Source organism: Narcine bancroftii, chromosome 2 (genome assembly GCF_036971445.1).
Source record: "Narcine bancroftii isolate sNarBan1 chromosome 2, sNarBan1.hap1, whole genome shotgun sequence".
NCBI classification, from domain to species: Eukaryota; Metazoa; Chordata; class Chondrichthyes; order Torpediniformes; family Narcinidae; genus Narcine; species Narcine bancroftii.
In genome coordinates, this window is record NC_091470.1 from 179640839 (window position 1) to 179668453 (window position 27615).

The 27615-nt window shown below is 52.4% G+C and overlaps 3 protein-coding genes across 3 annotated transcripts in view; 1 reads left to right on the top strand and 2 right to left on the bottom strand.

Annotated features, from left to right (window-relative positions):
• Positions 1 to 22201, bottom strand: part of rps5 (ribosomal protein S5) — a 335501-nt gene extending 313300 nt beyond the window's left edge. Inside the window, exon 1 of the mRNA XM_069919353.1 lies at positions 22194 to 22201. The gene's annotated coding sequence lies outside the window, so the exon portion shown is untranslated. The remainder of the gene's footprint in view (positions 1 to 22193) is intronic.
• sft2d3 (SFT2 domain containing 3) lies at positions 9411 to 12178 on the bottom strand. The gene has a single exon (XM_069919350.1). It carries the CDS (start codon positions 11504 to 11506, stop codon positions 10841 to 10843), a length of 666 nt encoding a protein of 221 aa, XP_069775451.1. The 5' UTR covers positions 11507 to 12178; the 3' UTR covers positions 9411 to 10840.
• Positions 16602 to 27615, top strand: part of gabbr1b (gamma-aminobutyric acid (GABA) B receptor, 1b) — a 75783-nt gene continuing 64769 nt past the window's right edge. Inside the window, exons 1-5 of the mRNA XM_069915585.1 lie at positions 16602 to 16694; positions 17181 to 17279; positions 17796 to 17999; positions 19547 to 19735; positions 20255 to 20284. Of these exons, the coding sequence (XP_069771686.1) occupies positions 16613 to 16694; positions 17181 to 17279; positions 17796 to 17999; positions 19547 to 19735; positions 20255 to 20284 (604 nt within the window). The 5' untranslated portion in view covers positions 16602 to 16612. The remainder of the gene's footprint in view (positions 16695 to 17180; positions 17280 to 17795; positions 18000 to 19546; positions 19736 to 20254; positions 20285 to 27615) is intronic.

Genomic DNA, 27615 nt, shown 5'->3' on the forward strand with positions numbered 1-27615 from the left:
GAAGGAGGGCTCAGTTTTAATTTGGACAGGTCCATGGATGGGAGGGGTATGGAGGGTCATGGACTGGGCACAGGTCAGTGGGACTAGGCAAAAATGATGGTTCAGCACAGACTAGAAGGGCCAAAGGGCCTATTTCCATTCTGCAGTGTTCCATGGTTCTAGAGGTTTATAAAAATCATTGTGGCACAGTTACAGTTCAAAATTCTTTTATTGTCATGTAATAAAGCAGAAAGTGCGATATTACACAAAATTGTCTTTAGTCGACCATAAGGCGGACAAAAAATTGCCCTCAGCAGAGAGAGAAGCAAAGGAGGGTCCATGGATTCAGCTCTGGCCCTCCCCCGCAGCCCCACAGAGTCTAGTCCAAACCATCGTCAGCCCGAGCTCCAGATCGAACCTCCGACACAATCAGGAAACCTTTGGCACCCCCCTCTCGCATCCAGTCACAGCGAATGGCCATGGTCTTTCCACCCCCGCCCCCCTGGGGACGGGGAGTCTGAAACCGGCAGAGGTGCAAGTTGAGAGGCTGTTAAAAGGGATAATTATTTTTCATGCTGAGGGTGGCGGGTGGGTGGAACAGGCTGCCAGGGGAAGTGGTGAGGGAGGGGAGAATTACAGCATTGAAAAGACATTTGGACAGATACAGGAAAGGTTGAAAGGGGGTTTTAAAGTTTAGAGCGGTTACAGCGCCAGTGACTGGGGTTCGAATCCCGCACTGTCTGTGAGGAGTTTGTATGTTCTCCCTGTGTCTGCATGGGTTTTCCCGGGGCTCCGGTTTCCTTCCACGTTTCAAAGTGTACTGGGGGTTGCAGGTTAATTGGGTGTAATTTTCTGTCTCTTTCTCCATCTCTCTCTCCCCATCTCTCCCTCTCTCTGTTTCTCTCTCTTTCTCCATCTCTCTCTCTCTTTCTTTCTCTCTCTCTCACATGTCTCTCTGCTCACATGCATACACTCACAGCCTTGCATGTCCACTCTCGGCCTGGCCCCAGCACTGAGACATGACTGAGGGGCCCCCTGTTGTTGGGCTCCTGTTAACATGGGGCCTTTACCACAGTTCTGGTCAGCCCCTGGGCTGAGCTGCAATGATTCTTGTGCAGACTGTCAGTTGGAGAGTGAGCAGGCGTGATGCTGGGCGACATCCTTTGATGTACGAGGAACTGTGCCAGTTATGTCCACCTCAGTGCATTCCCAGTGTGTGGCATCAGATCAAGCACTCACTTACATTCTGTACAAAATGCAAACACTGAGAGCAGCTCCAGTGGCTCAGGGAGAGATAACAGGCCTGTCCCTGGGTGGGGACCAGGCGCAAGGCATCGGAACAGGCAGCTGTAATCTTATAAAAATGGTAGAGCAGGTTGGATGGGCTGAGTGGTCATCCTGCTGCCGTCAGAAGACTTGAATTCTGATGGTTCTGACAGCGCCCAAGAGGGTAAACCAAACACAACAGCACAGTACAGGCCCTTCGGCCGCTCGATGTGGCACCGACCCATATTTATTGAAGTTAGACATACAGCCCGTAACAGCCCCTTTCGGCCCACGAGCCCGTGCCACCTAGTTACACTCAATTCACTGACGGCCCCCTGTACCTTTTCAAACTGTGGGAGGAAACTGGAGCACCCCCCTGAGGAAATCCATGCAAACACAGGGAGAATTTACTGACTATTTACAGACATTGCAGGATTCGAACCCCCCGGCCCTGATCGCTGGCACTGTAACAGTGTTGTGTTAACAACCCTACCATTTTGGTGTATACCTACCAAAAGAAATGAGAAACCCTCCCCAACCCTCTATTTTTCTTCCATTCATGGGCCTGTCTAAGAGTCTCTTAAATGCCCCTAATGTTCCAGCCTCCACCACTGTCCCCAGCAAGGAATTCCAGACCCCCACAACTCTCTGTATTTTTTTAAAAAACTTCCCCCTGACGTCTCCCCTAAACTTCCCTCCCTTCACTTTGTACAGACGTCTTCTGGTGTTTGCTGGTCCCACCCTGAGAAACAGGCACTGGCTGTCCACCTTATCTCTGCCTCTCAGAATCATGTAGACCTCGATCAAGTCTCCTCTCATACTTCTTTGCTCCAAAGAGAAAAGTCCCAGGTCTGCTAACCTTGTCTCATAAGACTTATTTTCGAATCCAGGCAATGTCCTGGTGAATCTCCTCTGCCCCCTCTCCATAGCCTCCACATCCTTCCTGTTATGAGGCAACCCTGAACTGAACACAATCCTCTTAAATGGGGTCTCACCAGAGATTTGTGGAGTTGGGACATGACCTCTCGAATCCTGAACTCAATCCTCCGACTTGCAGGGGAGGAGACTATGGCAGCAGGCCAGTGAGGGGCTCGGACGCTGAAGGACTCACACCAGGGCGGGGGGCTACTGGAGACTGGCTCAGGAAGGTTCTTGTTGGTTTTCAGAGATTTCTTGCTCGCTGGACACCCACAACTGATTCCTTTTAATCAGCCATGTCACTGTCTTGCCGAAGAAACTTGCCCCTTCAAGGTTCTCCAGAAGATAACCTCTTTCTTTTAGGTCACCACCAAGTTCGTTTTTGTTTCTCTTATTTCAAATGAAACATTAGGCAGCCAGTCCTCTCCTTGATGGACCATCAGGGCTTTGACCAGGCTGAACTAAGCACTCACAACCTGTCTTCCAAATGGGATTTTCCACAAGCTTTCCAGCTTGTCCTGTTCCAGTCCCAGCTGCTGCTGCTGATTTCTCTCTCTCTCTCTCTCTCTCTCTCTCTCTCTCTCTCTCTCTCTCTCTCTCTCTCTCTCTCTGTCTGTCTCTCTATTCCTTCATCTGTTGCCTTTTTGTAAACAACAATCCATTAGTGAAGTCTCTTGGGCACACCCCAAAGCTTTTGCAAAGGCTCTCAGAGCCAGCCTGTCTGGCTTGAGCAGAGCTCCAATATTTAAATGTGACCTGTTTTGAAGTGTTTGTATGTGACCTATACTAAAAAAAACCGCCCCAATTTATCTCCCAAAAACATACCTATAATCTGTCACAAAGGTCAGCAACCATTGACCAATTTTGACCATAATTTGCTCCCTACCAGTTCTCTAACTCAGTGTTGTGCAATTTTCAATCCCAATAGAAGTTTATTAAATGATGGGAACCAAGACAGAGTTTACTTTCCTGGGGTAAAATTTTTTTTCGGATTTCTGATTTCAGATTTATTGTCAGAGTACATACAGGACATCACATATAGCCCTGAGATTCATTTTTTCCCTGCAGGCACAGCAAAATCACCACTAATTGGTTGTCATGCGTAAATTAGCTGCTCACAGTGTAAAACATGTAAACAATCAAAAGAACTATAAATAGGCAATGAATGTAAACAAACTGACTGTGCAAGGCAGGGAGAACAAAAAAAAAATCCATAAAGTGCACAAGTAAGAGTCCTGAAATGAGTCCCTGATTGAGTTGATTGAGTTTGTCATTGAGGAGTCTGATGGTGGAGGGAGCTGCTGTTCCTGAACCTGGTGGTGCGAGGCTTTTGGTTTGATACCTCTTTCCCGATGGCAGCAACGAGAACAGAGCGTATGCTGGGTGGTGTGGATCCTTGATGATCGCTGCTGCCCTCCGACGGTGGCGTTCCCCATAGATGTTCTCGATGGTGGGGAGGGTTTTGCCTGTTATGTCCTGTTCTGTGTCCACTACCTTTGGCAGGGTTTTACACTAAGGAGTATTGGAGTCCCTGTACCAGACTGTGATGCAGCCGGTCAACACACTTTCCACCACACATCTGTTGAAATTTGCAAGGGTTTCCAATGTCAAACCAAACCTCCACAAACTCCTGAGGAAGTCGAGGCGCTGACGTGCTTTCTTCACAATGCCATTAGTGCATTGGATCCAGGAAAGATCCTTTGAGAGAGTGACTCACAATTTAAATGTGTTCACCCTCTCCACCTCTGATCCCTGGATCGTACACCTCTGGCTTTCCCTTCCTTTTTTTTTTAAATTTTTTTATTTTTCACACCATAAATCACATTAGCCATGATATACCCTATTTCTTTTTCACACATATACAGTGTCTTTTTCTCCCCCCCCCCTCCTCCCAAGCCACCCCCCCACCCCCCCCTCTCATCCATTTTAGGTATACAATCTAGGTTGCATTAAGCCAGTCAGACAATGTTGTCATTCAACAAAAATACACCAGCAATTCTACTGAGTCCATTCTTTTCTTTCCTTCTCCTTCCATCAACTTAGGTAATGTTTGTCTCTGGTAGGTTTTCGTTATTGTATTTAATGTAAGGCTCCTATACTTGTTCGAATATTTCAATATTATTTCTTAACCTATATGTTATTTTTTCTAATGGAATACATTTATTCATTTAAATTTAGTAGTTTCTTCCTTTTAATTTGGTTATGTATCCATTAATATTTAAAGTCATATAGTTCAGCGTAGCCCTTTTATATTTTGTTTATCTTCTCTTTCCGTTTTTCCATTATTACCTTTCCTCCTTTTCCATTTCTGTTTTCTTATTTTCAACTCTTTATAAGACAACATTCCTATAACATCCAACATTTTCCTTATTCTCCTATTTCTATCTTATTTATCCCCAATCTCCCCTTCCCCTCCTGAGTTGTCCTTTATTGGCTTTCCCTTCCTGAAATCAACAATCAGCTCCTTGGTTTTGGTGACATTGAGTGCGAGGTTGTTGTTGGTGCACCGTCCAGCCAGGTTTTCTGCACGCTGACTCATCCCCTTCCTTTATACAACCCACCACTGCGGTATCGTCGGCATATTTGTAGATGGTGTTACTGTCATAACGAGCCACACAGTTGTAGGTGTAGTGATGGCTGTGTTGAAAAAGATAAAGGTGGATAAATCTCCGGGACTGGACAAAATATTCCCAAGGACACTCAGGGAGGCTAGTGGACAGATAGTGGGGCCATTAACAGAGATATTTAGGATGTCACTGGCCACGGGGGTAGTGCCAAAGGATTGGAGGGTGGCGCATGTGGTTCCGCTGTTTAAGAAAGGGTCTAAATGTAAACCTGGGAATTATAGGCCCGTGAGTCTGACATCTGTGGTGGGCAAGTTGATGGAAAGTGTTCTGAGGGATGGTATTTACAATTATTTGGAGGTACAGGGATTGCTAGGGAGTAATCAGCATGGTTTTGTCAGGGGTAGATCATGCTTGACAAACCTGATTGAGTTTTTCAAGGGGGTTAGAAAAAAGGTTGATGAAGGGAAAGCTGTGGATGTTGTCTATTTAACTTTAGTAAAACTTTTGACAAAGTTCCCCACAGGAGGTTAGGAAAAAAGGTGGAGGCATTAGGTATAAATGAGGAGGTAGTGAAATGGATTCATCAATGGTTGGATGGGAGGTGTCAGAGAGTAGTGGTAGAAAATTGTTTGTTCAATTGGAGGCCAGTGACTAGTGGAGTTCCTCAGGGATCGGTCCTCGGTCCACTATTGTTTGTTGTACATATTAACGATCTGGAAGTAGGGGTGGAGAATTGGATAAGCAAGTTTGCGGATGATACAAAGATTGGTGGTGTTGTGGACAGTGAGGAAGATTACTGTAGATTAAAAAGTGATTTAGGAAGGCTGGAGGTGTGGGCTGAGAAATGGCTGATGGAATTTAATACAGATAAGTGTGAGGTGTTACATTTTGGAAAAAAAAATCTAAATAGGTCATATGCATTAAATGGTAGGCTATTGAGATGTGCAGAGCAACAAAGGGATTTAGGAGTTGTGGTAAATAGTACCCTCAAGGCTGATACTCAGGTAGATGGTGTGGTGAAAAAGGCATTTGGAATGTTGGCCATCATAAATCGGAGTACTGAATTCAAGAGTAGGGAGGTTATGATGAAATTGTACAAGGCATTGGTGAGGCCAAATTTGGAGTACTGTGTACAGTTTTGGTCACCAAATTATAGGAAAGATATAAACAAAATAGAGAGAGTGCAGAGAAGGTTCACGAGAAATTTGACAGGATTTCAAGGTTTGAGTTACAGGGAAAGGTTGTGCAGACTGGGGCTTTTTTCTCTGGAGCGTAGAAGATTGAGAGGGAACTTGATAGAAGTGTTTAAGATTTTAAAAGGGACAGACAGAATAAACGTGGATAGGCTTTTTCAATGAAGAGTGGGGGAGATTCAAACTAGAGGGCATGGTTTAAGATTGAAGGGGGAAAATTATAAGGAGAACATGAGGGGAAATTTCTTTACGCAAAGGGTGGTGGGGATGTCGAATGAGCTTCCGACAGACGTGGTCGAGGCGGGATCATTGGTTACATTTAAGGAAAGACTAGATAGTTACATGGAGAGGAGAGGACTGGAGGGTTATGGACCGGGTGCTGGTCAGTGGGACTAGGAGGGTGGGGATTTGTTACAGCATGGACTAGTAGGGCCGAACTGGCCTGTTCTGTGCTGTAAGTGGTTATATGGTTATGGTGTAAAGTAAGTAGAGCAGGGGGAAAAGTACGCAGCCCTGTGGTGCTCCGGGACTGATGGAGATTGTGGACGAGATGTTCTTACCAAATCCTCTGATTATGGTTAAAAAATGTGAAATGCTCCAGGACATGGGTTTATGGTGGGAAGCAATACCTCCCCCTGCACTCTGCCCTCCCCCTCTGTTTCTCCCCCCCCCTGCCCTCTCCACCCCCTCCCCCCGACTCTCTTGCGGGATGTGTTTTTTGCATACAGTGGAGGGTACCTGTCACGGTGGCCAGTGGAGAGCTCGCCATATAACACGATCTTGGGAAGGCGATGGTCCTCCATTCTGGAGACGTGACCTACCCAGCGCAGTTGGATCTTCAGCAGCATGGATTCGATGCTGTTGGCCTCTGCTATCTTGAGTACTTCGATGTTAGGAATGAAGTCACTCCAATGAATGTTGAGGATGGAGCGGAGAGGAAGCAGACACAACAGTAGCTTTGAAGAGGTTTTTCGACCAAAACATGAATCTGCAGGGAAATGGATCCATGCAGGCAGAAGAGATTTAATTCAATTTGGACATCATGTTCTGTTAGACATTGTGGGCTTGTGGGCCAGTTCCTGACCCACACTGTTCCATTTTAACCGTTTGTATTCATGTAACATCCTTAATGGGAGTGAAAATTCGAGAGCACTTCACAGGAAATTACCCAAACAAAACGTGACTCCCAGGGGTTAATTAGGACCGATCTTTGCTGAAAAGTCAATCGATCTATCAGCTCTTAAAGCGGTTGATCAGGACACTGGTGGAATTCTTGTTAAGATCACAAGACACAGAAGCAGAAATAGGCCATTCAGCCCATCGAGTCTGTTCCACCATTTAATTATGAGCCGATCCGTTTCCCCACTCAGCCCCACGGCCCGGCCTCCCCATAACCTTTGATGCCCCAGCTCATCGATCTCTCCCTTAAATATCCCCGATGACCTGGCCTCTACAACCGGCCATGGCAACAAATTGCACAGATCCACCGCCATCCGGGTAGAAGGAATCCCTCCGCCTCTCTGTTAAGTCTGCGTATGAACAACAACCTCTCACAGATTGTGGGCTTCAGGAGGGGGAAGCCAGAGGTGGACGATTCAGTGATCGACGGGCGGTCAGGGATGGCGAGGGCGAGCACATTTAAGTTCCTGGGAGTCCCTATCTTGGAGGATCTTTCCTGGATCCAACACGCTAACGGTATCGTGAAGAAAGCACGTCAGCTCCTCAACTTCCTCGGGAGTATTGGTACGGCACCCCCATCCCACCTCACCAATCACAGAGCACCGATGGCACAAGGTTGACTTAAACTGGGATGGGAGTAGGAAGGAAAAGGTTGAGAAGCACTGACTTAGAGTGATGGGGGCCTGGAGGACATTACCAGGGGGTGGAGGCTGGTACTTTCAAACAACTCCCAGGCAGGTAAATAGAAGGGTGTTAGGGAGGGAAGGGTTAGATCAGCCTATCCCAATGGGAGGTGGGGGGGGCACAGCACATTTATGTAAAAAGCCTCCCGTAACATATCATAAATATTCTATACGTAGTCGGTAGGAGACGAGGGCAGAAGAACCCAAAACAGGGATGAGGGCCCATAGACTACGGGGCCGTTGGCAAAAAAAAATTATTGGATTTGATTGTTGGAGTAAAAACGCAGCAGGTCAAACCCTGATCTTTTCAAGGCAAAGATAACGATGCCAGAACCGATGTTTTGGGCTTTAGCCCTTCGGCAAGGTATGAGCAAAATCCAGACAGGCACCTCAATAAAATGGTGGTGGGAGGGGCAGGGTCCCACAGGGGGGGCAGGAGGCGATAGGTAGAAGGAGGGCTCACCAGCAAACAGGAGGACGGGGTTGGGGGGCAGCTCTGTGAATGGGGAGAGGAGAGCTGGAGGAAAGTAGACAGGGGGAACTGGGAGTGGTTCGGGCAGAAACCAGAGAAGTCGACATTAACGCCGCCCAGTTGGAGAGGGCCCAGGCGGAACATTAAGTGCTGCTCCTCTGGTTTCAGGGTGGCTCCGGTCCAGCCGTACATGAGGTCACGGACAGATGTGTGGGCCTGCGAAATTGAAACGGTTGGTTGCCGGGAGATCTCTGATGGGGAACAGGGCGAAGGTGCTCTGCTGGGGAGGTTGACCTTGGTTGGCACATTCTCGTGGGCGGACGGGCCTGTACTTTGCTGGACTGTTCGACGTTATTGTTTTATGACCCACTATTGGCTGGTGTTTCAGTTATGGAGGGGCGTAGCTCCAATTTCCAGCTTGGAAATAAGACACACAACAAGGAGTGCATGTGACTGACAGGATTGACCCATGTCCTCATGACCCACCTTGGGCGATTGGCTGGATCGGCCCGTCGACGGGTGTGGTTTGTGCTGCCCTGGGCACCGATTGGCCCTTTCGTGATCCGGCGATTGGCTGGCAGAGCCCGTTTTGGAGCGGCCTATAGGAACGGGCCGCTCGATTGCCATGTTCGAGTGGCACGTTCTGTGTCAGCCCACGGCAACAGCACTACAATGGTTTTCGTATGATCTGTTAGTTGCTCTCGGGTGTTTTCAACGTCAGGGGTCTTAGAAGCTGTAATGGCCGGAGAGCCTTGAGAAGGGGAGGGGGTTGGGACTCACCAGCAATCAAAATTCTCCCGGGGTGTTTCGTCGCTCCTGTGAAAGCATCGATGGCCTTTGCCCAGCCGCCGGGGCAATGCAGGCGAAGAGTCCGCTTCCTGCCCCCATTCTGTTCTTCATCAGAAGAGTCTCCACTGATACCACGAGTCCAACACAGATTTACCCATGCCCCAGCATCACTGAGAGACCCATCCCCACCAGTACTGTATCCCGGTGTTACACAGGGACAGACCTGTCCCCACCAGTTATTCGTTTTGTATGTTCTCTGGGCAGTGTTTCTGTGGATGGACGCAGAACCTATAATATCTGCAAGAATCTCAGGTTTGAACATGTTGTTGTGTATGTACTCTGGCAATAAATCCACAATCTGAAATCTATTTTAAGAATTTAATTGAACTTCATGTGTGGTTAGCCCGTCCATGTGATCGTGCATTTCCACAAACCCCAGCTCACTGCAGTTACAATACAGCCCCCAGTTCACGGCTGAAACTTTATTCCCTCTCCCGTCTTTGTTTCTCCGCCCGTCACTTTGCACCCGAGGGCGTCCCTCACTTCACCCACTTTCCCTTCCCTCCCCGCCCTCTCGGAAGCTCCCACTGTTGGCGGCCGGCCTCACCTGACGCAGTGGCTGTCACCATTCCCGGAACCTGATGTCCTTGCTCTCCCTGCCTTGCCACCCCGGCGAAGCATTCACATCTCGCCTCGCACGGGTTTGCGGCTTGCTCGAAGCTGCCACGTTCACGACTGGCGAACATCAGGCGGAATTAAATATCCACCGAGATCAATCACTTGTTGAAGCCCGGAGCAAAACACATGGAAAGTCTGCGGACACCGTGAATGAAGTAAAAACACGGCACTGGAGAAATTCTGCAGGTCAAACTGCGTCCTTTATACAGCAAAGATGTAGATACAGGACCGACGTTTCGGGCTTGAGCCCGTCGTCAAGGGATCAGCAAACTGTTGGCAGGCGCCCGAATGAAATGGTGGGGCGGAGGGGCAGGGGGAGGATCCCAGTCCCATAGGGAGGGGTGGTCATGGGTGGATAAGGGAGGGAGGGCGGGAGGGCACAGCAGCGAACAGGGGAAGGGGGAGGAGAGCTGGAGGGTCGAAGATAGAGGGAGGGGGAAATGGGGACTGGGCTACGGAGAAGTTGACGTTAATGCCATCCTGGTTGGAGGGGGCCCGGGTGGAAGATGAGGTGTTCCTCCTTCAATTTACAGTTGACAGTGCGCGAGGCCAAGGACAGGCATGTCAGCGAGGTGCAGCACTGAAGTGGTTGGCCGCTGGGAGATCCCCGTCACTGATGCAGAAGGTGCTCAGTGAAGCAACCTCCCAGTCCCTCCGGTGTAGAGGAGGCCGCAGCAGGACCACCAGATGAAGTGGATGAGTTCCGTGGACACACTAGTGAAATGTCCCTTGTAAGGACGGTTTGGGGCCCCGAAACTCAGCAGGTCAAACCGTGTCCTTTACGTAGAAAAGGACCAACGTTTCACCTTACATCAAGGTACCTTGATGAATGTTGATTATCTTTATTAATACCTTGGTGAAGGGAAACACTTCACCAACACTTTAATCACAAAACATCTTTGCTGTATAAAATGTACTATTTGACCAGCTGAGACTCTCCAGCAATGAGTTTCTACTTTTACTTGTTGAAATGAATAATTACTTGCTGAATGAGGCTGGGGGTCCTGAGTGGGAGATGGAGTCTCATCTCAAAGGGGGTAGTCCATGGTTACTGGTTGTCTAGGAGCTCCAAACTTGCCAGACTGGGTACTGGCCATGGGGTCTGCTCGCACCCCCTCACAGGGGCAGGGACTTGCTGACGGTGCGCTTGAAAACGAAGCTGAAGAGGCCGCCCAGGAACCGGAGTCCGGCTGCTCCTCCAGGCAGGGAGCTGAGGAGGTAGCCGGCCAGGGCGACCAGCTGGCAGGTGGCGGCTGCGATGGTCAGCGGGGTGCTGTGCAGGGCCAGCGCGGCGTACAGGGTGGCCAGGAGGGTGCCCAGGTAGGCGGCGGTGAAGGGCAGGTGGGGGCGGGAGGCGAGGAGCTGCAGCTGGTTCCAGGGTCCGCGCAGGAGGGCCAGGCCGGCCAGGAGGGAGAGGCTGCCGAGGGTGAAGAGCAGGGCGAACTTGCGGGCCCTCAGCAGCAGGAAGGGGGCGTAGATGGCAGACAGGCTGAGGCAGAGCAGGCCCATGGCCAGGCACAGGCCGAAGCCCAGCAGCCTCTGGGAGCGGGACAGGGAGGGCAGCCACGGGTCCGGCTCCGTTCCCCAGAGCCCACCCAGGGATGGGTCAGAGGCTGGAGGGCCACCGTCCAGTCTGGTGAAGGGGTTCAGCCTGCTGGCCCAGCCGGCTGCGGGTAGTTGGGGCTTGGGTTCCGGGATGAGGAGGGGCTCACTGTCTCCTCCCGCCTGTCCCACCCGCGACTGCTGCAGGTACTCCTGCAGCTGGCGGTTCAGATCAGCCATTCCGGGGGCACAAGACGGATTCCGCAAAAGGTCTGGGGGCAAGGATGCAGGCAAGTTGAAGGAACTGCCACCCTCCCACCATCCAAACGGTAAAATACCACCACTATCTCAACAACAATGAACAGCTATAGCCGAGGTGAACTTCCAGGGCAATCTTTGGGCAGACGGACACTTGGAGAAGGGACTATCCCTTTAAGAGGCCCCAGTGGACTGTCACTCTAAGTTGACCCCGTCCGTGAGGACTGTAGCTTTAAGAAGCTCTCCGAGTACTGTCCCTTTAAGAAGATCTCCAAGTGGATTGTCCCTTTAAGACGCTCTCCATGCCGGGTGCTCCTTTAAGTTGCTGTCCATGTGGACTGTTCCTTTAAGACAGTCTCTGTTTGGACAGACCCTTTAAGACGTTCTCCAAATTCCTGTCCCTTTAAGCCGCTCTCCGTGTGGAATGTCCCTTTAAGACGCTCACCAAGTGCCTGTCCCTTTAAGACGCTCTCCGTGTGTGCCTGTTCCTTTAAGACGTCGTCGCTCCGCAGCTAGGCGACAGATCGCGGAAAGGTGGCGGCGGCGGCGCCTCCTCGGGATCCGCCGCTCCCTCGGGGCCGCTCCCTCTCCGGGCCGCTCCTCGGATTCCGCCGCTCCCTCCGCTCCACCGCTTTCGACCTTCTCAAGATGGCCGCCAGGCTGCGCCAGTCGAGCCCGGAACGGGAATTTGCAGGACGGTTAATCGATGACCGCTGTCGGGGGAGGGCAGGGAGCCGGGTCCCCTGGAGCTGGGGTTAGGGGGGGCTGGACCCCTTCCCTCACCCAGGGTGCAGTCTCCCCTTCCCCCATCCAGGGTATTGCCTCCATCCCCACCCCCTCACCCAGGGGTGCTGTCCCCCTCACCACCCCTCACCTATGGGTGCTGTCCCCCTCACCCTGAGGTGCTGTCTCCTTACCACCCCCTCACCCAGGGGTGCTGTCCCCTCACCTAGGGGTCACCCTGGGGTGCTGTCCCCACCCAACCCCCTACCCAGAGTACTGTTTCCCACCCCACCCCCTCGCCCAGGGGTACTGAACACCCCCCCCACGCCATAGCCCTGGGGTGCTGTTTCCCCCCCCCCCACCTCCTCACCCAGGGGTGCTGCCTCACCTCACCCCCCTCACCCGGGACATCCTCTCGAATCCTGGCCACGACCTGGTTCCCATGAGCCAATCTCCAGCAACCTGTGGGGTCCCCCGACCACCGAGCCTTCGCTGGTCCGCTGCCGTGATCCCCATCCTGCAGGGGTCGTCTCCTGTGCTGACTGCGGTGGACAGGAGACCGTTGTCCACCTCTTCGCAGAATGCAGATTCACTGAGAGTGTGTGGAGTGGGGGGCAGGGGTCCTGGTCACAATTCATCCCCAGTGGCAGAGCGACAGAGGTTTCTGATCCACGGGCTGTTCCCAGGGATGTGCACAAAGTCAGGCACCCAAACCTGCTGGAAGACCTTTAACCCGGAGAAAGGCGCCCTTGGGTCGGCCCGAATCCTGTTGGTCTCTCATCGTTGGAGATGTCGGCGAGGAGAATGCTGCCGACTGGTACTGTGGGAGAACGTGCTGAGGGATGCACTGAGGCTTGGGGCAGCCAACGGGAGGGCACTGCAGGGAAGGACCACAATCTAGAGTCTTCCCTTTACCAGGCACTGAGGGGCCCATTGATGCTAGGCACTGCAAAGTTGCTGATTGTACATTTGTCCCATCGAGTCATGGTTTGCGTGACGCTGTTTCAGCAACCCAAGTTCGAATCCCACACTGTCTGTAAGGAGTTTTCACATTCTCCCCATGTCTGTGTGGGTTTTTCCCGGGGGGGGGCTCCGTTTTCCTCCCACCGTTGTAGGTGTAATGGAGCAGAACAGGCTTGTGGGTCAGAAAGGCCAGTTACCACGGTGTGTGTGAGTGTACACAAGTCTACTCTGCTATTCAGATCACGACTGAATTATTTTTCCTCTCGACCCTCTCCTCCTGATCAGATAGAATGCTGCAGCACAGAAAACAGGCCATTTGGCCTCTCTAGTCTGTGCCAAAGCATCATTCTGCTAGTCCCACTGAACTCCCATTCCATAACCCTCCTGGCCTCTCCCATTCATGTATCTATCTTTACTCTTGAGATCGAGCCCACATTCGCCACATCAGCTGGCAACTTGTTCCACACTCCCACCACTCCCTGAGTGAAGAAACTTCCCCCTATTGTTCCCCCTAAACCTTCCCCCCTTCAGCTTAAAACCTCTCATATTGATCTCCCCTCTCGAAATCTTGTAAACTTCGACCAAATCTCCCCTCGTTCTTCTTCGCTCCAAGGAATAAAATCCTAACCTGTTTAATCTTTCCCTGTAGCTCAACTCCTGAAGACCCGGCAATGTCCCAATAAATGTCTGCTCTCTCTCAATCTTACTGATGTCCTTTCTGTAGTTCGGCGACCAGAACTGCACACAATATTCCAAATTTGGTCTCAGCAATGTCTTAAACAACTTCAACATAACATCCCCACTCCTGTACTTAATACTTCGATTTATAAAGGCTAAGATGCCAAAAGCTTTCAGAATTATTGTCAGACATGACATCACATACAGCCCGGAGATTCTTTTTCCTGCAGGCCAGGAAGAATTAGACTTATTGGTAGTGCAAAGAAAACTGTAGACAGCGTGAACATGTAAACAGATAAAGAACATAAACAAACTGTGATACAGAGAGAGAAAAATCATTAAAGTGTACAAGTCAGAGTCCTTAAACGGGTCCCTGATTGAGTTTGTCGTTGAGGGATCGGATGGTGATGGGGAGGTTCCTGAACCTGGTGGTGCAAGTCTGGTGGCCCTGATACCTCTTTCCTGATGGCAGCAGCGAGAACAGAGCGTATGCCGAGTGGTGTGGATCCTTGATGATCACCGCTGCTCTCTGATGGCAGCGTTCCCTGTAGATTCCTTGATGGTGGGAAGGGTTTACCAGAACCTCTGCTTAAAAATGTACACAAAGGCAGAGCTCCCACAGCCCCATGTATTAATGAATTCCACGAGGATAAGTTAATAGGAAGTGAAGTTGTGTATATCCCAGCCGACAGCTCCGGCAAAACTCCCCAGGTGTGGGATAGAGCGGTCTCTCGCCTGCTGATCCTGGGAATGCCAGGCTGATCCTGAGTTCCCATTACTGCCACTGATCATGGCCATTTCTGGGGCTGGAGGGGTTTTGGTCACTGAACGTATGAAGGTTCACAGAACTCAAGGCATCAGACATTAGACCAGGTCTGATTGACGGTCTCAGCGAGGATCTGAACTGTACCCCACGTGTGGAGTGTTGGGCTGTGTAACACCGATTGTGCATGGATCTGAGGGAGGGTGTGTGTGTGTGTGTGTGTGTGTGTGTGTGTGTGTGTGTGTGTGTGTGTGTGTGTGTGTGTGTATATACATGTGTGATGTAGGTGTGTATAAGTATATGTGTATGGGTTTGCTTATGTTTGTATTTGTGTACGTGAGGGTATGGGTGTGTCCATGTGTGACTGTGAGGGTTTTATGCCTCAGTGTACAGGTGTGTGAGAGGGGGGTGTGTGTGTGTGTGTGTGGGGGGAGGTGTGTGTATGGTGGGGGGAGGTGTGTGTGTGTCTGTGATTGTGTGTGTGGGTGTGTGAGAGGTGTGTGTGGGTGTGTGCATGCATGTGTGTGGGTGGGTGTGTGCATGCGTGTGTGTGGGTGGGTGTGTGTACCTGTGAGTGTGTGGGGAAGTGTGAGTGTATGGTGGGGGGAGGTGTGTGTATGTGTGCATGTGTGAGGGTGTGTGTGTGGGTGTATGAGTGTGAGAGGTATGTGTGGGTCTGTGTGGGGAGGTGTGTGCGTGGGAGTGTGTGAGGAGATGTGTCTGTGTGTGGGGAGGTGTGTGTGTCTGTGTGTGCGTGTGTGTGGGTGTATGAGTGTGTGAGAGGTGTGTGGGTCTGTGTGTACGTGCGTGTATGGGGAGGTGTGTGTGGGTGTGTGTGTGTGAGTGAGTGGGGAGGTGTGTGTGGGTGAGTGGGTGGGAAGGTGGGTGTGTGTGTGGTGGGGGGAGGTGAGAGTGGGGGAGCCATGTTACGCACGGCTGGTGTCCAGCCACCAGCCAGCACTGAGTAACCTGCCACACGACCAATTAGCTGCTTGTTGAAGTTCAGTCAGGTTCCCCCTCATCATTAAAATCCACAGGCTGGTGGTGTGCTGCAGCCTTCCTGATACCATCGGCCTGACTTCCGAGTTTTCTGACAGTGCAGCCACAGGGAATCTTTCCGTCGGGGGGTGGGGGAGAGAAACATTGACTAGTGGTTCAGTAGTGTCCCTTGGGGAACTCTACAGCCAATTCGTACATAGCCATCTCCCAGCAACAACAGTGCTTCAAGGCCAAGGTGCCTCAATTTGATATAATTATTTAAAGTTCAGCCCGGCCCATTCTATCTCTGCCTCTAGAATCTTGTCGACCTCCATCAAGTCCCCTCTCATCCTTCTTCGCTCCAAAGTCCCAGCTCTGCTAACCTCGCCCCATAAGACATGTTTTCGAATTTAATTTTTGTTTAAATGTAGACGGTAACAGGCCCTTAACGAGCCCTCGCCGCCTGATTAACCTACAAACCACCCCCCCGGTCCATTTCGAAGGATGGGAGGAAACCGGAGCCCCCTCCTGGGAAAGCCCATGCAGGCATGGGGAGAAGGTACAATCTCCTTACAGACAGCGTGGGATTTGTACCCCGGTCCTGATCGCTGGTGCTGTAATGGTGTTGCACTGACCGCACCACCCCGAAAGATAAATACTGTCTGGGAATCAGGAGACCATACATGGTAAAGATGTATTGTCAGAGTACATACATGACGTCACATACAACCCTGAGATTTTTTTCCCTGCGGGCCAGCCAGAATTACTTCATATCAGTAGTGCAAAAAAATCTGTACACAGTGTAAACAGATAAAGAAAAGTAACAAACTGACTGTGCAATAGAGTGAAAAACAAATTGCAGGTCAGAGTCCTTAAACGAGTCCATGATTGAGTTTGTCATTGAGGAGTCTGATGATGGAGGGGGAGCTGCTGTTCCTTAACCTGGTGGGTGCTAGTCTTGTGGCACCGACACCTCTTTCCTGATGGCAGCAGCAAGAACAGAGCGTGTGCTGGGTGGTGCGGATCCTTTACGATCGCTGCTGCTCTCCGACAGCAGCGTTCCCCGTAGGTGTTCTTGACGGTGGGCAGGGGTTTTGCCCATGATTTCCTGGGTTGTGTCCAAGACCTTTTGGAGGGCTTTACGCTCAGGGGATATTGGTGTCCCCGTACCAGCTCGTGATGGAGCCAGTCAGCGTAGAAATTCGCCAGTGTTCCACTGAACCTCCTGAGGAAGTGAGAGGCGCTGACGAGCTTTCTTCACGATGGTGTTGGATCCAGGAAAGATCCTCCGAGCTGATGACTCCCAGGGACTTAACTTTGCTCCTGGAGTGGGAGGTTCTGTCTCTGGGAGCTGGAATAGCGAGCGGCCCCTGCATGCCTTCGTGCATGGTGCTGCCCATCAGCAAATTTCCCGCCGAGAGGCTCACAAAGTGACCCAGGCAGCCCAGCATTTGGCAGAGGAGTGGCCTTCCTCCGTACCTCCCCCCCCACCCCAACACCCTCCGTCACCTGGGTCCCGTCCACACTGCCTCCTCTACTCTTGCCTTTCAGGTCCACGCTGTCGGCCGACAACAATGGAGTCCTGGATGATGGTCCTGGCCTTCCTGCTTTCACCCTGCCTGGTTGTGGCAGGCCACAACACCACCATTGGTAAGAGCACCTCCGCTGACCTCCATACCTCCACCCCCATACCTCGGTGAAGTATTCATGTAATAGTTCACACAGAGGCAAGGGCAGGAGGTGGGTATGAGAATGCAGGGGCAGGGGTGGGAAGTTGGTATGATCATACAGGGGCAGGGGTGGGAAGTTGGTATGCTCATACAGGGGCGGGAGGTGGGTATGATCATACAGGGACAGGTAGTTGGTATGCTCATACAGGGGCAGGGGTGGGGATGGGTATGATCATACAGGGGCAGGGGTGGGGATGGGTATGATCATACAGGGGCAGGGGTGGGGATGGGTATGATCATACAGGGGCAGGGGTGGGAGGTGGGTATGATCATACAGAGGCAGGGGTGGGAAGCTGTCTGTCACATGCCACTGAGGCAGGTCCTTTGGCCCAACAAGTCCATGCCAGCATTGGCCTGCCTGAGCCCGTCCCATTGGCCTGCCGTTGTGGACAGTTAGCAATCTGGCATCTGATCACCAGTCTCCGTGGTTTCCCAGGCTGCAGGAAGATCCGGCCGCCATCGGACGGTGGGATCCGTTACCGGGGACTGACGCAGGAGCAGATCCGCACCATTGAGGTGCTACCCGTGGCCTACGAGATCGAGTACATCTGCAGGGGCAACCGTGTGATCGACGGGCCCCGGGTCCGCAAGTGTCAGGGCAATGGGGTGTGGACCGACATGGGGCAGCGCAGCCGCTGTGGTGAGTACTGTGAGTCCTGGCCAGTCGCTGCCCAGGGGGGTGGGGATGGGAGTGGGTCTTATCCCCTACCCTGTGGAGGGGTGGGTGTCCTATCCCGCCTGGGGTGGGGGGGGGCAGGTGGGGACCGGCATGGGGCAGCACAGTCACTGTGGTCAGGACTGTGAGTCACTGCCTGGGGCGATGGTGGGGGGTTGTATCCCCTCCCTGGGCGAGGTCCGATACCCCTCCCCCTGGGACTGGGGGGTCAGAAGTCACTCTCCCAGAACTATCCTTGGATAATTTCATTTACTGGAATTATAGTCCTGCTGACAACTCAACTAATGCTCTCTCCTTCCCTCTCTCCCTCTAACCCCTCTCTCCCCCTCCCCTTCTCTCCCCCTCTAACCCCTCTCTCCCTCTCTAACCCTCTCCCCCTCTAACCCCTCTCTCCCTCTCTAACCCTCTCCCCCTCTAACCCGTCTCTCCCTCTAACCCCTCTCTCCCTCTCTTACCCTCTCCCTCTAACCCCTTTCTCCCCCTCCCCTTCTCTCCCCCTCTAACCCTCTCCCTCTAACCCTCTCCCTAACCCTCTCCCCCTCTAACCCCTCTCTCCCTCTCTTACCCTCTAACCCCTCTCTCCCTCTCTTACCCTCTCCCCCTCTAACCCCTCTCTCCCTCTAACCCCTCTCTCCCTCTAACCCCTCTCTCCCTCTCTTACCCTCTCCCCCTCTAACCCCTCTCCCTCTCTAACACTCTCCCCCTCTAACCCCTCTCTCCCTCTAACCCCTCTTTCCCCCTCTTACCCACTCCCCCTCTAACCCCTCTCCCTCTCTAACGCTCTCCCCCTCTAACCCCTCTCTCTCCCTCTCTTACCCACTCCCCCTCTAACCCCTCTCCTTCTCTCTCTTTCGCTCTCCCCCCTCTAACCCCTCTCTCTCCCTCTCTTACCCTCTCCCCCTCTAACCCCTCTCTCCCTCTCTTACCCTCTCTCTCTCTAACCCCTCTCTCCCTTTAACCTCTCTCTCCCTCTCTTACCCTCTCCCCCCTAACTCCTCTCCCTCTCTAACGCTCTCCCCCTCTAACCCCTCTCTAATGCTCTCCCCCTCTAACCCCTCTCTCCCTCTAACCCCTCTTTCCCCTCCCCTTCTCTCCCCCTCTAACCCTTTCCCTCTCTCTTCTTCGCTCTCCCCCCTCTAACTCCTCTCTCCCTCTCTTACCCTCTCCCCCTCTAACCCCTCTGTCCCTCTCTTACACTCTCTCCCTCTAACCCCTCCCTCCCCCTCCCCTTCTCTCCCCCTCTAACCCTCTCCCTCTCTAACCCTCTCTCTCTCCCCTTCTCTACCCCTCCCTCTCTAACCCTTTCCCTCTCTAACCCTCCATCTCCCCCTCTAACCCCTCTCTCTAACCCTCTCTATCCCCCTCGCTCCCTCTCTCTGTCCCTCCCTCACCCCCTCCCTCTCTCTTTATCCATCTCCATCTCTAACTCTCTCTCCCTCTCCATCTTCCTCTCTCCCCCCACTTTCTAACTCCACCCTCTCCTCCCTCAACCCTCTATGCCTCCCCGACAGTGCGGAGCTGCTCTCGCCTGGCCCTGAGCCTGGAGGATGGCTATGTTCTGACGCGGGACCGGCTGCGTACCCCGGTCGAGGGCACAGTGGTGGAATATCGCTGCAACGCTGGCTTCAAGCTGGTGGGCAGCGCCCGCTCCATCTGCACCAAGTTCGGCAAATGGAACACCACCAAACCTGTCTGCCGAGGTGGGTCCCGGCATGTGGCATCCCGGCAGGGCGGAGAGGGAGAGGGGGGTCCTGGCATGTGGCATCCCCACAGGGTGGAGGGGAGAAGGGGGTCCCGGCGTGTGGCATCCCCACAGGGCGGAGGGGAAGGAGAGAAGGGTCCCGGCGTGTGACATCCCCACGGGGAGGGGGGAGGGGGGGTACCAGCGTGTGGCATTCCGACAGGGCGGGGGTGAGAGGGGGAAACTGAGGGGGAGAGAGCAGGGTAGATTAAGGGCGAAGAAGGAGGGGAGAGAGAGTGGACGGGAAGAGGAGAAATGGGGAGGGGTAAAGTGGGGAAGATGGAGGTGGAAGAGAGAAAGAAAGAGGGAGACTGAGTGGTGCAGAGCGAGGGGGTCCCAGGGATTCAGTGTGTGAAGGGGTCCCGGGTTATCTAGCTGAGGAGGTCCCAGGGATTCGGGATGAGGAGAGGAGGGTGGGATGACCTTCTTCTGTCCCCCTGCTCCCTCCCTACTGACCATGGTGTTTCCACTCTCACAGTCGACAGGAGCTGGAACCGTCAGTCACACAGTGAGTACAGGCTGGGGTTCTGGGGTGGGGGGAATGGGGTAATGGTTACTAGGGGTTATGGGTTCAAGGGGAACGGTACTGGGGAACAGGTACCAGAGTGCAGGTACTGGGGGAATGGATATCGGAGGTAGAGACCTGGTGATTGGAGACGGCTGTGACCTGTTCCCCAGCGGATAATCTTCGGAGTGGGGTCACAAGGGCGCCCAGGAATTTAGGCATCATCCTGGCACATGATCCCACCTCACCAGCGACCTTGTCTGTGAAGCCGAGCACTGGCCACACTCAGAGGGCTGGGCTGGTCAGTCCCTCCGGGGTCCCAGAGGCCCAGGGGACAACAGGTCGGGGGGAGCTGGGGAAATGAACTGTTTGCTGGCCGAACAGCGTCCATAGAGGATGTTTCCACCCTCTGTCGGGTGGTGGTGGGGGGGGTAGGGGGGGCATGTTGGAGAAGCACTTCTGGAGAGGACAATGTGAGGCAGGGAACGAACTATGGTGTGAGTGTGTTCTCCACGCCACCTTTCCTGTAAGTCGGCGCCACGCTGTACGGCACCAGAGACCAGGGTTCGAATCCTGCGCTGCCTGTGAGGAGTTTGTACGTTCACCCTGTGTCTGCCTGGGTTTTCCCTGGGGATTCCGGTTTCCCCCCATGATCCAGTGATGTACGGGGCTTGTTGGTGAATGGGTCACGTGGACTTGCGTTCTGACCTTGTGGGCCATAAGGGCCTGGAACTGGGCTGTGTCTCCGAATTCAGTTAAATCAATGCCTCAATTTCCTACATCCCTCATTGACCTCTGTTCATTCCCCAACTCGCAAGGTCAGAGAGAATGATGTGCAAAATGGACATGGATCAGTACAGGCACTTCACCCCATGGAATGGTTCTGATGTACATACACATTAAAAAAGGGGGAGAGAGAGAGAGAGAGAGAGGAATGGACAGAGGTGGAGAGATGGAGAGAGGGAGAGAGAGAGGGTGCAAGTCTCTCTCTCTCTCTCTCTCTCTTTCTCTCTCTCTCTCTCTCCCCCTGCACCCTCTCTCCCACGTACCCTCTCTCCCCCTGCACCCTCTCAGAATAAAGACCAGACGAACAAAAGGTGTTAATCGGATTTGATAAGAGGAGACCGGCCAGTCTCCCGTCTTTATCCTGATGGCTTCTTGTTCTTTGCTTCTACCTTGAGGAAGGGCCCAGGCTCAAATCGTCGATGGGTACCACGAGACCGGCCGGTTGCTTCCAGCATCTCTATGTGTTTTTTTCTTACTGCAGTCACAGCGTCTGCAGATATCCATGCTTCAGTCGGGACATATGGGTCAGCACGGTCAGTTTGGGCTGAAGGGCCTGCCTTCCCGCCGCATGATCCCATCAGGGTGACGGGCGAAGACGGCAGGAGTGGTGGTTCTCTGACGGTGGTGGGGGGGATGTGGCAAGGGAGGGGGTACGGAGAAGGAGGGGTAGGGAGAGAGACCAGGGGGAGGTGGGCGAAGGGGAGAAGTTGATCTTGACGCTGTCGGGGGGAGGGTGTCAAGCTGGAAGAAGAGGTGATGTTCATTCATGGATGCCAGGCGTCACCCGTGGAGCGTCACTGCCCTCCAATGGCCACGGAGCGGACTGCAGAACCCAGTTAATTCAAAAGGGAGGCAAAAACTTCTTTGAACAAAATGTATTTATCAGGCATCAGGATCAACTTTGTGTACACGGCGCTCCTGTTATTAACACACGGTGACAAAACTGCATACAGTTACTCCAAATGAGTAACCCCCTGAACACCTTGGCCCCTTTGCTGACAGCATCGTCAGTATATTAGCACAGCATAGGCCCCTTGGCCCACAATATGGTGCCGTCCTTTATCCCTCCCCTCCACTTTAAATTCCCCCACGTGTTTGTCCAGTTGGATTTCACCCATGTACCTGGCTTCCCCGCTGACCCAGGTCGTGCGTTCCACATACCAACCGCTCTCTGGGTAAAACCTCCTTCTAACACAGTGGTTCTCAACCTCCTTCTTTCCACTCACATCCCACTTTAAGTCATCTCAAGCCAACAGTGGTCTGTGATTAATACGGGGTTGCTTAAGGTGTGATGTGGGTGGGAAGGGAAGGTTGAGAATCACTGCTCCAGAACCAATTGTTATTTTGCTGGAGAAAAATTGTCATTGGCCCATTTCCTTCGGAGCTCTGAAACCCTGCACATAACGAGTCAATGAGGGGACAATTAAAGCAGTGAGTTTCAAACCTTTTCTTTCCTCCCACAACCAACCCCTTACTAATCACAGAGCCCTGATGGCGTAGGGATTACTTAAAGTGGTGTGGGGGTGGGAAGATCCACTGCTCTAATATCTTCCTCGAACCTCCCACCCATGACCTTGAAGCCCTGCCCTCTTCTATTGAGCAGTGGTGGCCCATGGGAAGGAGGCGATGGGCCATCCATTCTACCTCTTCCTCGTGCAGGATGACCTCAAGGCGAACCACCAGGCCAGATGAACAGTGAAGAAAGCGAATACTATGTTGGCCTTCGTTTCAAGGGGAATAGTGTAGAAGGGGTGTCAATGAGGCTCGACGCGGTACTGTTGAGACCTCATTTGGAGTAACTGTATGCAGTTTTGGGCCCCTTGTCTTAGAAGGGATGTAATGATGTTGGAGAGAGTTCAGAGATGGTTCCTGGAATGCAGGGGTTAATGTGTGAGGAAAGTTTAGTGGCTCTTGGACTCTATTAATTGGAGAAGAGAAGGGTGAGAGGGGATCTTATCCAGACATTTCGAAGGCTGAAGGACTGGACAGAATCGATATGAATGTGGGCGAATCTGGGAAAAGAATCGGAACGAGAAGGGGCCTGTTCAAAACCAAGATGAGGAGAAATTTCTTCAGCTAGTGGAATTCGTTGCCATCATTGGGGGAGTTTAAGGAGGGGATTGACAGGTATCTAATGAGTCTGGGGATCAAGAGATGTGGGGAAAATTTGGAATGAGACATGAGACCAGTTTAGCTCAGGGTGAAGTGGCGGAGCAGCCTCGACAGGACAAATGGCCGAGCTGCCCATTGTGTACCTCCATCATTGCCTCCTCCCACCCTCCTCCTCTCCCTCGCTGTCCCCGCCCCCCGTCACCTCGGCCCATAATACATCACTCTAAACCAGGCATGGTCCTGGGAAGTCTCCTCTCCCAGGCTCCCACGCCTCTCCGATAACGAGGCAACCAGAACTGGCGTAGTGGTCGAACCGGAGTTTCGCAGAGCTTCATCACCGCCCCTGGGCTCTTCAGCTCCATCCCTCAACTTCTGAAAGGTAACAGGCCATCGGCTTCCTGGACAACCCTGTCAACCCTGCGAGGCAACTTTCAGGGAACTTCAGACATGGGACACCTCACCCCAGGTCCTTCTGCTCTTCCACATGACCAAAGATCCTGCCATTAGTTTTACAGTCTGCCTTGGAGTTTGCCCTTCCAAAGTGCACCATTTCTCCAGATTAAACCCCGTCTGCCACCCCTTGGCCCGGCTGCTCATCCAGTCAGTGTCCCTCTGCAACCTTCTGCAATCCGATTGTCCCAGTCCAGTCCATTTCACAGTTTGCCTTTTCCTCCTCAGGTGCAGGTGGAGAGAGAGGGTGCAGTGGGGAGAGAGGGTGCAGGGGGAGAGAGAGAAAAGAATGCATGAAGGGTTACCATTCGTGGACTAGCTTTCCAGTGGACCCTCTTAAAGTGGATGCGATTACCTCCAGTCTAATAAATGCCACGTGGTTTTGAATACGTTCAAAAATCCTTTGATAGGGCTTCTCATTCCCCTGATGTTCCAGCTGAGAAATTTGGCAGGGCCAGCCCCACCAGGAATGCTTGGAGACATTACAAGCAGGCAGCACGGTGACAGGCCATTTCAGCTCGTGCGTCCGTGCTACCCAATCGCACCCAATTTTCCTACACCCGTTTAGAAGCCGGAGCCCCCTGGAAATGGGTGCCTTGTCCGTGGTGAATTATTCCCTTGTGCATGGGCAAGGATTGGTGTGTGGCAGGGAGTCAAGGAGAGGAATGAACTGGGTGGCGGGATTGCCGGAGACTGGCTGGAGGGGCAGCAGGTATGCGAGGGGGGGCACCCAGGGCCCTGGAGGGTTCCTAACCATGTCAGAAGCTCGGGCTGCTGGTGGTTTGTTCTGGACTTTGTGTGGGTGCAGGAGCTGGAGATGAATCTAATGTAATGGGCCCAGATGGCCCCAAAACCCAGCAGCAATAGAAATTCACCGGGACATATGGTGACTTAAACAAAAGTTGCTTTTAATTATCTTTAAACATGAAAACAGAATCACACTTGAACTTAAGTTTCTAATTCTAAGTGCACGTGTATGTAATGTGTGTAAGTTCAGAAAAGTTATTTGATTCACAGTCCAATCTCACTTCTCACTCCTCCAAGTTAACTGGTTGCAGCCAATTCTTATACTGTGCACAGAATTTAACATTTATGAAGTTCACCAGCCTTTGATGCTTGAAAGGTAAATGGTTACCGCTCAGGAAGGTCTTGTCGGTTTTCAGTGAGAGATTTGTTTCTCGTTGGACACAAACTGATTCCTTCCGATCAGCCACTTCAGTGTCTTGCCGAAGAAACTGGCCTCCTCAGGGTTCTCCAGATGATAACCTCTTTCTTTCAGGTCACCAGAGTTCCTTCTTGTTTCCCTTATTCCAAGTGAAACATTAGGCAGCCAGTCCTCTCCTCTTGTATGGACCACAAGAGCTTTGACCTGGGTGAACTAAGCACTCACAACCCATCTTCCAAAATGTGATTTTCCACAAGCTTGCCAGCTTGTCCTGTTCCAGTCCCAGCTGCTGCTGCTGACTGTAAAATTGTGGAACTGATCTCTCTTTCTCTCCCTCTTAGAGAAAAGCCTGTTTGTCTCCCTCTGCTTGGAAAACCAAATGATGCTCTTAAAATTCTCTCTCTCTCTCTATCTCTCTCCCTCTACTGCACCCTGTCTCACTCTCTTCATCCTGTCTCTCCCCCTACACCCTCTCTCTCCCTGCACCCACTCAGAATAAAGACTGGAAGCTGGGAGAAGAGTCCAGACCAACAAAAGGTGTTAATTCGATTTGATAAGAGGAGACCGGCCAGTCTCCCGTCTTTATCCTGACGCCTTCTTGTTCTTTGCTTCTACCTTGAGCAAGGGCCCAGGCCCAAATCGTCGGTGGGCACCACGAGACCCCTTCCAGCATCCCTGTGTTTTTTTTTACTGCAGTCACAGCGTCTGCAGATATCCATGCTTCAGTCGGGACATGTGGGTCAGCACGGGCAGGTCGGGCTGAAGGGCCTGCCTTCCCATCGCATGATCCCACGAGGGTGACGGGCGTAGATGGCGGGAGTGATGGTTCTCTGACGGTGGTGGGGGGGATGTGGTGAGGATGGGGGGATGGAGGAGGGGTAGGGAGAGAGACCGGGGCAGGTGGGCGAAGGGGAGAAGTTGATCTTGACGCTGTCGGGGGCGAGGGTGTCGAGCTGGAAGAAGAGGTGATGTTCACTCACGGATGCCAGGCGTCACCCGTGGAGCGACACTGCCCTCCGGTGGCCACGGAGCGGACTGCAGAGCCCAGTTAATTCAAAAGGGAGGCAAAAACTTCTTTGAACAAAATGTATTTATCAGGCATCAGGATCAACTTTGTGTACGCGGCGCTCCTGTTAGCACACGGTGACATGCCCCCGCCCCCCCCCCACCATGCTCCCCACCCCCTGAACACCTTGGCCCCTTTGCTGACAGCATCGTCAGTATATTAGCACAGCATAGGCCCCTCAGCCCACAATATGGTGCCGTCCTTTATCCCTCCCCCCCACTTTAAATTCCCCCACGTGCTTGTCCAGTTGGATTTCACCCATGTACCTGGCTCCCCCACTGACCCAGGTCGTGCATTCCACACACCAACCGCTCTCTGGGTAAAACCTCCTAACCCAGAGGTTCTCAACCTCCTTCTTTCCAGTCACATCCCACTTTAAGTCATCTCAAGCCAACAGTGGTCTGTGATTAGTAAGAGGTTGCTTAAGGTATGATGTGGGTGGGAAGGGAAGGTTGAGAATCACTGCTCCAGAACCAATTGTTATTTTGCTGGAGAAAAATTGTCATTGGCCCATTTCCTTCGGAGCTCTGAAACCCTGCACATAACGAGTCAATGAGGGAACAATTAAAGCAGTGAGTTTCAAACCTTTTCTTTCCTCCCACATCGAACCTCTTACTAATCACAGAGCCCTGATGCTGCAGGGATTACTTAAAGTGGCATTGGGGTGGGAAGAGCTACTGCTCTAATATCTTCCTCGAACCTCCCACCCATGACCTTGAAGCCCTGCCCTCTTGTATTGAGCAGTGGTGGCCCCCGGGAAGGAGGCGCTGGGCCATCCATTCTACCTCTTCCTCGTGCAGGATGACCTCAAGGTGAACCACCAGGCCAGATGAACAGTGAAGAAAGCGAATACTATGTTGGCCTTCGTTTCAAGGGGAATAGTGTAGAGGGGGTGTCAATGAGGCTCGACGCGGCACTGTTGAGTCCTCATTTGGAGTAACTGTATGCAATTTTGGGCCCCTTATCTTAGAAGGCATGTAATGATGTTGGAGATAGTTCAGAGATGGTTCATGGAATGCAGGGGCTAATGTGTGAGGAACGTTTAACGGCTCTTGGACTCTTCATTGGAGAAGAGAAGGGTGAGAGGGGATCTTATCGAGACATTTCGAAGGCTGAAAGCACTGGACGGAATCGATATGAATGTGGGCGAATCTGGGAAAAGAATCGAAACGAGAAGCGGCCTCTTCAGCTAGTGGAATTCGTTGCCATCATTGGGGGAGTTTAAGGAGGGGATTGACAGGTATCTAATGAGTGTGGGGATCAAAGGATGTGGGGAAAATTTGGAATGAGACATGACACCGGTTTAGCTCAGGGTGGAGTGGCGGAGCAGCCTCGACAGGCCAAATGGCCGAGCTGCCCATTGTGTACCTCCATCATTGTATCCTTCCGCCCTCCGTCCCCTCGGCCCATAATACATCACTCTAAACCAGGCATGGTCCTGGGAAGTCTCCTCTCCCAGGCTCCCACGCCTCTCTGATAACGAGGCAACCAGAACTGGCGTAGTGGTCGAACTGGAATTTCGCAGAGCTTCGTCACCGCCCCTGGGCTCTTCAGCTCCGTCCCTCAAATTCAGAAAGGTAACAGGCCATCGGCTTCCTGGACAACCCTGTCAACCCTGCGAGGCAACTTTCAAGGAAATACAGACATGGGACACCTCACCCCAGGTCCTTCTGCTCTTCCACACGACCAAAGATCCTGCCATTAGTTTTACAGTCTGCCTTGGAGTTTGCCCTTCCAAAGTGCACCATTTCTCCC

Coding starts and splice junctions, on each gene's coding strand:
- sft2d3 (XM_069919350.1), bottom strand. CDS start 11,506: ATGGCTGATCTGAACCGCCAGCTGCAGGAGTACCTGCAGCAGTCGCGG.